This window comes from Macaca nemestrina, chromosome 11, assembly GCF_043159975.1.
Source record: "Macaca nemestrina isolate mMacNem1 chromosome 11, mMacNem.hap1, whole genome shotgun sequence".
NCBI classification, from domain to species: domain Eukaryota; kingdom Metazoa; phylum Chordata; class Mammalia; order Primates; family Cercopithecidae; genus Macaca; species Macaca nemestrina.
The window spans coordinates 131,541,200-131,555,049 of record NC_092135.1 but is presented as its reverse complement, the minus strand read 5'-3'; the positions used below and the strand labels follow the sequence as shown (position 1 = coordinate 131,555,049).

The following is a 13,850-nucleotide window of genomic DNA, read 5'->3' as shown; positions in this document are numbered from 1 at the left end:
AGATGAACAGCTTGGATGGTGCATGGGAAAGGACAGCTTTAAGAGGCATCAGGCATGGAAGCTGGCACAGCCCTGAGGAAAGGCAGTTTGTCCCCACATTTCAATACTTAAGTTTGGGTGTGCCCAGAGAGGAGACCACTGGGAAGTGATCTCTGTGCTCACACACAGAGGTGAGCTGGCCCAGGGCTCCCGGGTGTGCCCAGTGGAAAACGACACACGGATGCCTACTTACAGACACAGGCAGAAGGTGTGTGCAACATCTTAATTAGTGATTTTTAAACAGCAGTAACAGGCCGGGCACAGTGGCTCACGCCTGTAATCCCAGCACTTTGGGAGGCCAAGGTGGGCAGATCACGAGGTCAAGAGATCGAGACCATCCTGGCCAACATGGAGAAACCCTGTCTCTACTAAAAATACAAAAATTAGCTGGGCGTGGTAGTGTGCACCTGTAGTGCCAGCTATTTGGGAGGCTGAGGCAGGAGAATCACTTGAACTGGGAAGGCAGAGGTTGCAGTGAGCCGAGATCGCGCCACTGCACTCCAGCCTGACGACAGAGCAAGACTCCACCTCAAAAAAAAAAAAAAAAAAAAAAAAAAAACCAAACAAATAACAACAAAAGCAGTAACAGAACAGCCCGTTTAAATTACAACCACATTGTGCATTTTATGTGCTGTGATCGAGAGAGGCCACAGACAGCAAAATGCTGGTACTGGCTGATCAACTGCGGAGGCCATGGCTAGGTGTGGAAATTCAACGAATATATGAACACTTTTATATACAATCAGGAAAATCTATTTTTATTTTAATACAAAAACTAAGTCCAATGAACCATGACTCTGACTTGAGAAATTCAAGTATGCTGCCATCCCCTTCTCACAAGCAAGAGGCCTCAAGTCAAAAATTACCCAGTAAAACAACAGCCCCACCCAGTCCTGCTCCCCACGTGGGTCCTTTGTCGGCAATTCTTTTCCTAGCTCCCTTCAGGCCCCCCTCATACATCATGGTCTGAGCCCCTGGGCCTCCACGATGCCAGGGGGTGGCCTGGGCTCTCCCCTCTCTGCCTTGGCCACCAAACTGTACACTCCCCAAAACCATCAATGGTTTCTGGCCTGAGAACAGGTACTCCGAGATGAACAGGAGCTGAAACTGCATGATTTCCCTCTAACCTCCGCACCCTCTCCGCTCCTGGCTGGGCTCCCTCCCGTACAGGTACCTGTTTATGAAGGTTGAGGCTGTCGATTTCAGAGAGGACCCAGCCAACACTTCCATCCCCACCACAAACCAGAATCCGGAACGTGTCAAACTTCTGGAATAACCGTAAGCTGCAGAGAAAAGAGAACGGCCGTGAAATGACGTCCATTCCACAGGACAAATGACAGGCTTGTCAATATGGGGCTGAGGGGCCACCTATGCTCCTCATGGCTGACCTGCACCAGAGACAGATCACACACAGGTCCTGCCACGTGACACCAGCCGCCTGCACGCCCCTCCACTCAGGGTCCACTTTGTCAAGGGAACGACAGCAGCACTGGGGTCCAACCAACTGCTCCCACCAGGGCCATGCCCCACCCAGCGAGAAGACCACTCAGTTTGGTGAGCCACTGAACCCTCTGCAGACACCACAGGCTCAGTGGTGGGCCAAAACTGCATCCCCTGCCAGGCTCATGGGCACAGCCTTCCATGGCCCCTACCCATGTGAGCCCACCCTGCGTCACTGTCCCTGCCTCATCCACATGTGGCTCCTGCCAGCCTTCCCAGCATGCCCTCTGGGCTGCCTGCATCACCCTGCACCCTCAGCCTTGGCACTCCCTGGCCCTGGGCCGCAGTCTGGCTTCCACCCTGGCCCTTGTTCTAGTCACCCTGGAGCCCCAGGCTGCCGGACCTGCCTGCAGGCTACGTGTCCCCACTGCAGCACATATGCCTGGGCCCACTCAGTCCTCCGGTGACATGACCCATGCCTCCTACCCTCCTAACTCCTCGGTTTCCTTCCTGGGCTCCCCCTGTCAACCTGCCCCTGTCAACCTGACCCTGCCCAGCAGCGTCCTACTCAGGACACCACTGCTGCTTCTGCTCACTCCTCATCCTCTTCCTATGTGACCACGTCCAGTTTGCTTCAAGAAGCACACAGATGACTCTGGATCAACAGCCCCCAGGCAACTCCTGAAAGCTGACACTGGTACCTGTCCTCCAGAACACACCGCTCTGGTATCCTAGGATGCCTCCAACAGGACACACCCCTGCTCAGAGAATGGCAGCACAACCACCAACCCAGTCGAGAGGCCAGACCCTCCTCCTCTCAGCCTGCAGCCGATCCAGCCCCTCCTGGCAGCCTCTCCTCCACACCCAACCCAGGTACCAGCTCAGGTCACCACCGTGCTCTCACAGAGTCCCACAGAGGCCTCAGTCACTAGGACACCCTTCCTGAAAGCTCCCCACACGAGTTCCAGGAAGATCTTTCTAAAACACGAGCCTGGCCATGGGCCTTGCTTTATGAGGTTGCCCCTCGTTTGCAGGAAGGAGCCGAACCTCTTGGCCAGCACCCACAGCCCTCCCCGATGGCAGATGCCACCTTTCTGCGGCTGCCCCCGGTCTGGCCCCGCAGTGTTCCCTCTTGCCTCACCTCTGCGCAAGCGGTGCCCTTGGCCCAGAAGCCTCCCCGTCTCCCTGCAGACATCAGAACACTAGAGCTCCTCAGATGCCAGCTCGGGGAGACGTGGAAGAACGCCCACTGTGACTTGAGACCCCTGCCCCCCAGGTTCCCAGAGAAGTTGCATCACCCCATTGAAGTGCCGGGGGACCCTGCGTGTGCTCCTACCCATTCCCTGCATCTGCACTCCTGGCCTGGCTGACCTGCGCACCCTGCCTCGAGCTCAGTGTCCAACCCAGAATGAATGCTCAGAAGACAGGCAGGCATAGGTGATGCGGCACCAAGCCCAGGCTCCACACAGAACACTGACACCTGTAAGGCCCCTTGCTCTTAGGAGAAGAGGTGACAGGTCAAGGCCGGGAACTGGAACATGAAGCAGTAGCTCCAGATTCTGCTGTGAGCTGTGTGAGATGAGCTGCTTCCAGAAACGGTAAATGACTCCACTGCCTTTACGCCACTGTGAGGGCTTTTCCTAAATCATCCCATCTCATACCGAACTCCCACTACGAGTCATGGGGTTTTGCTTGCACACCAAAATTAATATTTCGTTATTCTCGAGATCAGCTGTGTAGCCTGCCCTGCCCACAGCCATTTCAAAGCCTTCCTCCAACGCCCCGGTACCATGTTTAATAACAACCTCAGCCTACTTGGTGCATGCACTGTGATAACAGATGTATTATACCTCCACTTTCCCCACTTTTTAACTAAAATTATTTCTTTGCCAGACACAGTGTAATCCAACACTTTGAGAGGTTGAGGAAGGAGGATCACTTGCGTCCAGGAGTTTGAAACCAACCTGGACCACACAGTAAGGCCACTCTACAAAACGTTTTAAAAGTTTTGTGATGCTCAACAAAACATTTAAAAAAAAAATCAGCTGGGCATAGTGGTGCACACCTGCAGTCCCAGCTACTCAGGAGGCTGGTTTGAGCCCAGGAGCTGTAGTGAGCCAGGATTGCGCCAGTGCAGTCAGCCTGGGCAACCTAGCAAGACCCTGTCTCAAAAAATATAAAGTTAAAAATAGGGCCGGGCGCGGTGGCTCAAACCTGTAATCCCAGCACTTTGGGAGGCCGAGACGGGTGGATCACAAGGTCAGGAGATCGAGACCATCCTGGCTAACACAGTGAAACCCCGTCTCTACTAAAAAATACAAAAAACTAGCCGGGCGAGCTGGCGGGCGCCTGTGGTCCCAGCTACTCGGGAGGCTGAGGCAGGAGAATGGCGTGAACCCGGGAGGCGGAGCTTGCAGTGAGCTGAGATCCGGCCACTGCACTCCAGCCTGGGCGACAGAGCGAGACTCCGTCTCAAAAAAAAAAAAAAAAAAAAGTTAAAAATAAAATTAAAATACTGTCTTGATCAGCCTACTAGTGATTGCAATCCTCTACCATTCAGATAAGGCTACAGAAAATGTGGGAGTACTGCCTTTGCGGAAGCAGGCTGGAGTGCTGCCATCTGTGACTGCTCTCCAACTGTGCCTGGCTGTGAGTGCGGACGAGTAACACAGAAGACACCCAGAGGACCAATGATGAGCAGCGTGTTCCTCTTACCCTGGCATGTACGCCAAGGACACGCAGGGAACTGGCCGAGGTTCACATCAGACTAGCCCCTGGCTCGTAAATACACAGACCCCCCTGACTCCTCCCAGAAAAACACAGGCCAGACCAAGGTTCTGCAGGCACTTCCCACTTCGGGTATCCTGGACAATCTCTGGAAGTGCTAGCAAGTCCTCTCAGAGCTCCGACCTGGAGCTGATGCTTCCAAAGGAAGACGAAATTCGCTGAAATGGCAAAATTCACAAAAGCAAATGTTTTCTACAAACTTATGAAAAGTACAAAACTACAAATAACACACACTGGCTCTCCAGCAAGCAGAGGAGCAGTCTAATCTCTGTGCTGCTGATGAACAGGGGAATCACTCTGGCCCAGCGTCGCCCTCGCGTGTTCCTGCTTTGCAGCACCTGCACACCGAGCAGCCTCCCATGCCTCTCAGCAAACACTCCTCCTGGCCTCGCCGCAGGACAGCTTCTTTCTCAATGCTAGGCAGCCGTTACAAACAACGTGGCATGCCAGGAAAACACACCCACAGATTAGATAGATAGATAGATAGATAGATAGATAGATAGATAGATAGAAAGAAAAAATAAAAGAAAGAAAATATACCCACAACGTTGTGTGCAGACACACGCAGAAGGCATTTGTGCAACGGCAGGTAAAGAAGAAGCCTGATTGGCTCAAAAGATGCATGTGCATGGGTGTGTGTACATGGGTGTATGTATGTGTATGTACGTGTGCGCACACGCGCTGTGTTCCAAGTTGGAAGGCCATGCACCTCTGTTAAGAGTGGGCACCCCTGCAAGTGCAATTTGGGGAAGAAGCAGTTTAACTTTTCTTTCCTATTTAAAACTTTGTGTCTTTAATCTTTTTCTTTTTTCTAACAAGCACACACCACCTACACAATTTTTAAAACTCCAAGAAAGATACATTTTACAAGCTTCCTACCCGAGGTGTGGGCCTCCGTTCATGAGGTCGAAGACCTGGGCGGGATTTAGCAGCTGTTTGAATCTTCTGAGGAACTTCACACCCTGGTTGTCCCCACTTTTTGAATTGACGAAGACCAATAGTGGGCTTGTGCAAGACGGAGGACAGCTGGCCTTCCAGAACCCTGGACGCGAGAATGAACAGAAGAAAACATGTAGGCCACGGAAGACACTGGGGGCACCACTGATGGAATCAGCAGCAGGAGACCCCTCCAAGGACACACACCTGACACACGCACACCTATGACTCAGGAGGAGGTCAGCGAACAGTCCCCACGGCCGCTCCCCATGTGTGAGGCCGGGAGCCCCATCCATCTGATCTCACATTCACAAGGCGTCCATCTGCCACCTTGCTGCTCTTCTCTTCCTGATCTCCTCTCAGCCATGGACCCCACATCTCCCCTTCCACCAGTACTTGTCAACAGGTGCCACCATGTCCCAGTCAGACATGACAACAGCTGCAAGCCAGTGTGTCAGCAAGTGCTAGGCAGAGATGGAGCACAGCTTCAATGGCTCACGACGGAGAAGGCCACAGACCTGGGTTCCACTCAACAGCACCACCTCCACGTCAAGCGCCAGGCTCGGGTCTCAGGCCTGTGTAAGCCTGGGTGCCACTCAACAGCATCACCTCCACGTCAAGCACCTGGCTTGGGTCTCAGGCCCGTCTAAGGGCAATGCCACAGAATCAGGGCACTGTGTGCCACTCTGTGCAACTCCTCCAGTAGCCCCCACAGCTGTGCCTGACCTCTTGCTGACATCTCACCAAGACAACCAACTCCAGAGCTGGAGAGGAGAAAGTGCGTGGAGAAGGAAGCATGTGGGCATGCATGAGAAAGATGAGCATGTGTGGTACCCACCATCAGAGTCGATGCTGTTGAGAGCCGTGGGTGGGATGACTGACACTTTGCATAGGCCAAGTGGGCACTTGGTCAGCAAGGATTCTTTACACGATGTGTGAACCTGAAACAAGAGTCCCCGCGTCACCAAGGGTCACTGGCATCCTTCACACACACCAGAAATCCTCCTGCCCTGTAGCTGATGAGCTGGCCCTGGGGGAGGCGGGTGATTTCAGAGCTGGGCTGGCCTGCTCCCATCAGGGGTCCCAGGCCCTGGCTTTGCACTTGAGAAGGCATAACACAGAAACACCGGGCAGGAGCCAGTCATGGTTCACACCGTGTGAGCTACAGTCCTATACCCAACCCTCTGGCCCTTCAACCACAGCTACCTCAAACTTTCAGGACGACGGTGAGGGCTCCTGGGGCCATGTGCCTCTATGTGTCCCCTGTGTCTTGGCTTCCTCCTGGCAGCCAGATGTGCTAGGCAAGTGACTGCAGCAGCCACTTCACAATGACCAACTCAGAAGCAAGCACATGGAGGCTCCCTGGGTCTTTCCCTGGAAGCACATCTCACCACCCAGAGCAACGATGAGACCCAGGACCTGGCAGGAGGCCATGTGGGCTGCACCCCTTCCACATGGCTGGGCTCACTGTAAACACTGCCCAGAGCCGACACTGCTCCGAAGGCTCTCTACATCTTTCCTGCTTCCACACCACAGAGGCGGCCAGCTCAACTGTCCCAGGTGACCCCTCACAACCCGGCTACAGCGCCTGCCGCATGATGCAGGGTGACATCTGTCATAACAATACACATCTGCATGTGTCAAAAGGCAGGAATAAATTCAACAGGAAGAAATACCCCAAAAACACAGCTAAGAAGAATGTCCCAACAATTCAAAAACCCAATCTCAGCCGGAGGGGCCTCTGGGATGATTTTCCCAGGATCCAGCAGATCATGTGGAGCCACAAGGCCCGCACGGACACCGTAGGGAGCAGGCCCTCCCCTCCAGCCCGGGCGCAGGGCCCACACTCACCATGGCCTTGCACCAGAGGCAGCGCCAGTCCTGCAGGCGCAGCACGCTGCCACAGGTCTTGTCGCACACAGTGCACTTGGCACTCACAGGTAGGTTTCCTTCCAACCACTGGTGGGGCATTGCGATCTGCAACCAAACAGGCACGCGCTAGGGACGCTCCCAAGGCTCCACGTCAAGGGCAGCCAGGAGCCCTCAGAGGGAAACGCTCGTTGTGAACTCAGCCAAGGCATTCTTCCCAGCACAAACTCCTTCCCTGATGGTCAGTGAGGGCAGGGATGGCAGGGCCTGTGAAGCACAATCTACCCACAGCACCTGTCAGAGGTGCAAACAAGACCCACAGGGACAGGATGGAGCTCGGGGGCGTGACAACCACACAGAGACCGCATGTGCTTTCCACTGTGACACCCAATGCCAGTGTGACCGTCTCAAATGAAACAGAGGTGGGGAGGGAAGGGAGGAGGCTTGCAAGGGGCCGCGCAGGTGGGGGGCCCTGGCTCAGGGCCCCACGGGTGGTATTTCTTAACATACCCCATCTGCATCTTCAATGATGTCCTTCCCGATCGAGGCCAGCGTGGTCCACTTGCAGTTATTTGTTGCACGCACAGCACAGCGCTTGTGGGCCTTAAATTTGCACACTGTGAGAGAAGGGACACACGAGCCTACAAGCTGTGTCTGTGCCAGAAGCTTCCCATGCTGAGCAGTGTTGTGAGAACTGTCCAGCTCCAGAAAAGTCAAGGAAGGAATCAATGGCACTCCCATTTTATAAGTGAACTACTGTGATACGCTTAGAGGCTGATGGCGGTGGGACCAGCACCGGCAGGGAAAGCTGGAGATCAGTATGCTTTCTGTAACAGGCCAGAGAGTGAGCAGTGGAGACTCTGCAGGTCGTAACCAGCTTCCATCACCACTATTCAACTCTACCGTGTAGCACAAAAGCAGCCAGAGACAGTATTTTTTTGCGGACACAAATTTGAATTTCATGTAATTTTCATGTGTCACAAAATATGATTCTTCTTTTGATTTTTTCCAATCATTTAAAAATTTAAAAGCCAGTCTGAAGTGTGGGAGCTGTACAAAAACAGGCAGAGGCAGGGTGTGGTCCAGGCTACAGCTAACAAGCCCTGCTCTAGCCCACTGCTTTTGCCACCAGACTGGATGTCCTGCCCAAACCCTGCAGCCCTGACCTCTAAATCTGTAACGCACTTTCAGTCCATATATGCACAGCCCTGTTTCCCCAGCTGCGGAGCGTGAGACACGGGGGCCGACCACTGTTCCTTCAGTGTCTTTCCCTCTGTGTGCTCTAGGCTTCCCCTGTTTCTCCTTTTGCCACCCACTGCTTCCCTTCTTTTCACTGTTTGAGCACTATAAAAAAATGATTTATCAAGGACTCTTCGGCAGGTAAAATAAAGAAGAATGGCATCACAGAAATCACTGTGCCCCTGACTGACCACATGGGTGACAATGGCTTATTTATGGTGACTGGGTTTGGATTTCCAAGGCTTTATCAAGTAAAATGCCAGGCCACCTTTCCTGACAGAATAACAAATGCACATCCGTACCCTCGCAGGACAGCCCATGCGACGTGACCCCAGACAGAGCCTCACGGCACACATTGCAGTAGGTCGGCCTCGCGTGGGAACAGGCGTACCAATTGTGCATCCCTGAGAAGTGGTCCATGCTGTACTGGGTGGGCTGGAAGAACGAAACCAAGACGGCAAAGGTAAGACTTCTCTTTTAAATTGTTAAATGCAATAACTTGGACAAGATTAAACAAAGTATCCAAGAGAGGAGAGAAGGAAGGTTTATAAAGGACAGGTCTGCCAGAGGACAAGCAATAAGCTTTAATTGTATAAGGAACATGCTGAGAATGTGAGCTCCAGACTGTGGGTCCGCAGGTGGGAGACACTCAGACAGCAGACACTGGGGTGAGGGAGGCAACAGGAGGCATTCGGAGAAGGGTATTTTCTTTTTTAACCTCAAAGTGCTCCCTGTTCTGCACAGTCTTTAATGCTGCAATCCAATCTTCCATTTCTTTTCTGTTATCAGCACACAAGATGAGCTTCCTGCATGGAGTTATGACCTAGAGAAAGAAACAGGTTCAACAGATCCATGAACAAAAAGCAAGTGCTGATAGCTATGAATGCTTTCTTAAAACCGACCTCACATAGACATAAAAATTACTATTTCATTCACATATTCACACTGAACCGAAAACAAAAATGGTTATCAAGGATCACTAAAAATTAAAAATAAGAACGATCTCAAACCAAAGACAGTGAAATTTAGTTTTTATATGTTCATCAGCAATCAACTTAAGTGGACATTTATAATTGCTTACTACTTAGACACAGTAGTAAGCCCTAGGAAATAAAAAAAGAAGTAACAACTGTGTCTTTCGAACAGTGGAAGACACAGCTGCTACTGCTTCAGGGAGCCCACAGTGATGTCCAGCATTTGAACAGTTGAGGGAAGTCTGCTCAGCTGTAAGTCTAGAATACCATGAGCATGCATCACATATAAATGTTCTTGTAGAAAACCTCAATATCAGACTAGGCAGGACCTGAACAACTTGACTGGAACTAAAGTTGTGACCTGGTAATAATAAACAAATGAAAATGATATCCATAATATATAAAGGGTTGTAATCAGTAGAAAAAAATCTTCCTAATATAAAAAAGGCTATGAAATTGCATTTTACAAAAGAAATACATCAATATTCTTTTGTGTGTGGGGGGGTACATGGTAGGTATATGTATTTATGGGGCATATGAGACACTCTAATACAGGCACAGAATAATCACAGAGTAAATGGGGTATCCATTGCCTCAAGGATTTATCCTTTCTCTGTGTTACAAACCATCCAAGTATACTGAGTTATTTTTAAATGTACAGCAAATTATTAACTGTTGTCACCCTGTTGTGCTATCAAATACTAGACCCTGTTTATTCTAACTATATTTTTGTACCTATTAACCATCCCCCCAGCCCCACTACCCTTCCCAGCCTCTGGTAACCATCAATCTACTGCCTATCTCCATGAGTTCAACTGTGTTCATTTTTTTTTTTTTTAGCTCCCACAAATAAGTGAGAACATGTGAAGTTTGTCTTCCTGTGCTTGGCTTATTTCACTTAACATAAGTGTCCTCCTGTTGTTGCAAATGATAGGATCTCATTCTTTTTTATGGTCGAATAGTACTCCCTGTGTATATGCACCATATTTTCTTTATCCACTTGTCTGCTGATGAACACTTAGGTTGCTTCCAAACCTTAGCTACTGCGAATAGTGCTGCGATCATCACGGGAGTGCAGACATCTCTTCCTACACTGGTTTCCTTTCTTTCTGGTATACACCTAGCAGTGGGATTGCTGGATCGCATGGTAGTTGTATTTTTAGTTTTTTGAGGAACCTCCAAACTGTTCTCCACAGTGGTTGTACTAATTTACACTCCTACCAACAGTGTACGCGAGTTCCCTTTTCTCCACAGTCTCGCCAGCATTTGTTATTGCCTGTCTTTTGGATAAAAGTCATTGTAACTGGGGTAAGACGTTATCTCATTGTCATTTTTATTTGCATTTCTCTGATGATCAATGATATTGATCACTTTTTCATATACTACTTGCCTTATGTATGTCTTCTTTTGAGAAATGTCTATTTTGCCTATTTTTTAACTGGATGATTAGATTTTTCCCTTTTGAATTATTTAAGCTCCCGATTTATTCTGGTTATAATCCCCTGTCAGAGGAATAGTTTGCAATTTCTTTTTGTTCTGTTTGTTTGTTTGTTTGTTTGAGACAGAGTCTCACTCTGTCACCCAGGCTGGAGTGCAGTGGCGCAATCTTGGCTCACTGCAAGCTCCACCTGCTGGGTTCACGCCATTCTCCTGCCTCAGCCTCCCGAGTAGTTGGGACTACAGGCGCCGGCCATCACGCCCGGCTAATCTTTTGTATTTTTAGTAGGGACAAGGTTTCACCGTGTTAGCCAGGATGGTCATGATCTCCTGACCTTGTGATCCACCCACCTTGGCCTCCCAAAGTGCTGAGATTACAGGCGTGAGCCACCGCGCCCGGCAGTTTGCAAGTATTTTCTCCCATTCTGTGGGCTGTCTCCTTACTTTGTTGACTATTTCCTTTGCTGTGCAGGAACTGTTTAACTTGTTAAAAACAGGAGCTTTTTTCACTGTTTCCTTTGCTATGCAGGAGCTTTAACCATTTGTCCACTTCTTGCTTTGGTTGCCTGTGCTTGTGGAAATTACTCAAGAAACCTCTGCCCAGTCCAACGTGCTGGAAAGTTTCCCCAATGTTTTCTTTTCATAGTTTCATAGTTTGAGGTCTTAAAGTCTTTAATCCATTTTGATTTGATATTTGTTTATGGCAAGAAACAGGAGTCTAGTTTCATTCTTCTGCATATGGATATCCCGTTTTCCCAGCACCATTTATTGAAGAGATTGCTTTCCTCAGTATATGTTCTTGGTACGTTTGTCAAAAACGTGTTCACTGTGTATGTATGAATTTATTTCTGGGTTCTCTATTCTGTTCCATTGTTCTGTGTCTGTTTTTATGCCAGAACCACATTGTTTGGGTTAGTATAGCTCTGTAGTATAATTTGAAGTCAGAAAATGTGATTCCTCCAATTTTTCATCAGGATAATTTTGGCTATTCTGGGTCTTTTCGCTATTCTGGATCCGTAAAAATTTAGAATTATTTTTTCCATTTCTGTGAAGAATGTCCTTAGTATTTTAATAGGAATTGCACTGAATCTGTAGATTGCTTTGGGTAATACGAACATTTTCACACTGTTGATTCTTCCAGTCCATGAACACGGAGTATCTTTCCATTTTCTGCGTGTTCTCTTCCATTTCTTGCATCAGTGTTTTGTAGTTTTCATTGTAGAAATCTCTCACTTCTTTAGTTAATTCCTAGGTACTTTATTTTATTTGTAACTACTGTAAATGGGATTACTTTCTTGATTTCTTTTCCAGATTGAGCACTGTTGGTACATATAGAAATGCTACTGAATTTTGCACATTGATTTTGGATCCTGCAACTCTACTGAATTTATCAGTTTTAATAGTTTTTTTGGAGGGTTTTTAGGTTTTTCCAAATATAAGATCACATCATCTGCAAACAAGGATAATTTGACTTCTTCCTTTCCAATTTGGATGCCCTTTATTTCTTTTTTGTTGTTGTTGTTATTTGATTGCTCTAGCTTGGACTTCCTCACAGAAGAAATACAAAATGGATAATAAGCGAGTAAAAAGCTGCTTAATCACTCTAGTCATCAGAGAATGCAAATGAAAATAGCAATCTATTTTTCGCCCATGGGATTGGCAAAGTTTTAAAAGATGACTATCCAGTACTGACAAACATGTGGGGGAAAAGAATTCTCCTCAAGTACTGACAGAAGGTAAACAGGATATAAACTTTTTAGAGAAAAAACTGATAGTGTATATCAAAATTTTCAAGGGTTGTAACCTTTTACTTTATTTTGTTTTATAATGACTATATTATACCGATGGAGTTCCAAAGTCAAATCTACAAACAAGGTAGATTCAGAAATCTAGCTTTTACATCTCTCCCCTCTATCCTGGTTCCCACAGGTTGCTTTACTTAAAAAAGAGAGAAAGAGCAAGTATGTTTCTCCTTCCATTTTTAAGATACATGCAAACATGTATATCATATTGTCCCCTTTGTCAACAGTAGCATGGACACTTTTCTCCACCTTTGCCTTTCCACTTAATTACATACCCCGGCCATCACTCCTTAGCAATATCCAGGGCTTCCTCATTCTTTCAACAGTAGCACAGTACTCCACTGTATAGGACTCACCCAGCGCCCTATGAATGGGAATTTTGTGCTGTTTAGAATTCTTTGCTATTTCTCATAGTGTTGCCATGAATTATCTCTACAAGGATCTTTTCCTGTTTTTACCAACCTATCTCTGGGGTAAATTCCTAGAAGCAGTATTGCCCTGACAAAGAATAAATGCACACGTAATATTGCTAGCTATTGCCAAACTATCCCCACAGGGGTTGTACCATTTTGCATTCTCACCAACAGTGTTAGGAAAATGCTTGCTTCCCCATGGATTCACCAACAAAATATGTTATTTAACTTTTAGATTTCGACACATCTCATAGCTTCAGTTTACATTAAGAAGACCCAATTTAGGAATACCCAATTTAAATTATTAAATGACCATGTTTCTGCCTCAGAAAACGTAGAAAGTACTTTATAGGGAGATTCTCCAGTGACTAAGTTTCATCGCAGAGGGGATAAATGGAACTGGGTCGCCAGTGCATGGTTCGCTTCTTCCTCCGCCTATGCTGGGTTGATGGGAGAACACCTGGGGCCAGGCTGAGAGTGGTAAGCAGCAGAGCTGGGAGAGAGTGAGGGCGAAGGAGAGACAGCAAAGGTAGGCCTGGAGGGGCCATCTGCCTTCTGCCCTGCTGCTGTTCAAGCTTCGAGAGCACCACAAACCACCCCTCTCCCTCCAGAGGATAACCCCTGGCTCCGCAGATGCTTGCTAGGCGTCTCCTCTAGACTGGGGATTCTAAGAACATGGTGAGCCAAGTTCCTCCCCTCACAGAACTCACAGTAGGCAGAGGCAGGCAGATAACAATTTCCCACACTGACTCGGCCGTGAAGATGACAAAGTGGGCCCTGAGAGTGGGACTCGGTGGCGGTCTCTGGACAGCCACTCAGGGTCGGTCATGGGAGACTGGGAGCTGCAAGGCCGAGGCGAGTGCATCAGTCATCGGCACCGTCCCTGTCTACCTATCAAGTCTGAGCACATGTCC

At 48.6% G+C, this 13,850-nt stretch overlaps 1 protein-coding gene across 5 annotated transcripts in view; it reads right to left on the bottom strand.

Annotated features, from left to right (window-relative positions):
- Positions 1 to 13,850, bottom strand: part of LOC105473893 (diacylglycerol kinase delta) — a 120,456-nt gene that overhangs the window by 31,476 nt on the left and 75,130 nt on the right. For 4 of the 5 annotated variants that reach the window (XM_011728077.2, XM_071073579.1, XM_071073581.1 and 1 more), the window contains 7 exons: positions 9,029 to 9,133; positions 8,613 to 8,745; positions 7,582 to 7,688; positions 7,054 to 7,179; positions 6,041 to 6,143; positions 5,146 to 5,308; positions 1,214 to 1,322 (listed from right to left, as the gene is read on the bottom strand). In XM_011728077.2, coding sequence (XP_011726379.2) covers positions 1,214 to 1,322; positions 5,146 to 5,308; positions 6,041 to 6,143; positions 7,054 to 7,179; positions 7,582 to 7,688; positions 8,613 to 8,745; positions 9,029 to 9,133 — 846 coding nt within the window. Of the gene's footprint in view, positions 1 to 1,213; positions 1,323 to 5,145; positions 5,309 to 6,040; positions 6,144 to 7,053; positions 7,180 to 7,581; positions 7,689 to 8,612; positions 8,746 to 9,028; positions 9,134 to 12,798; positions 13,490 to 13,850 lie in introns of those variants that run through there. The other variant, XM_071073580.1, reaches the window with a different exon arrangement.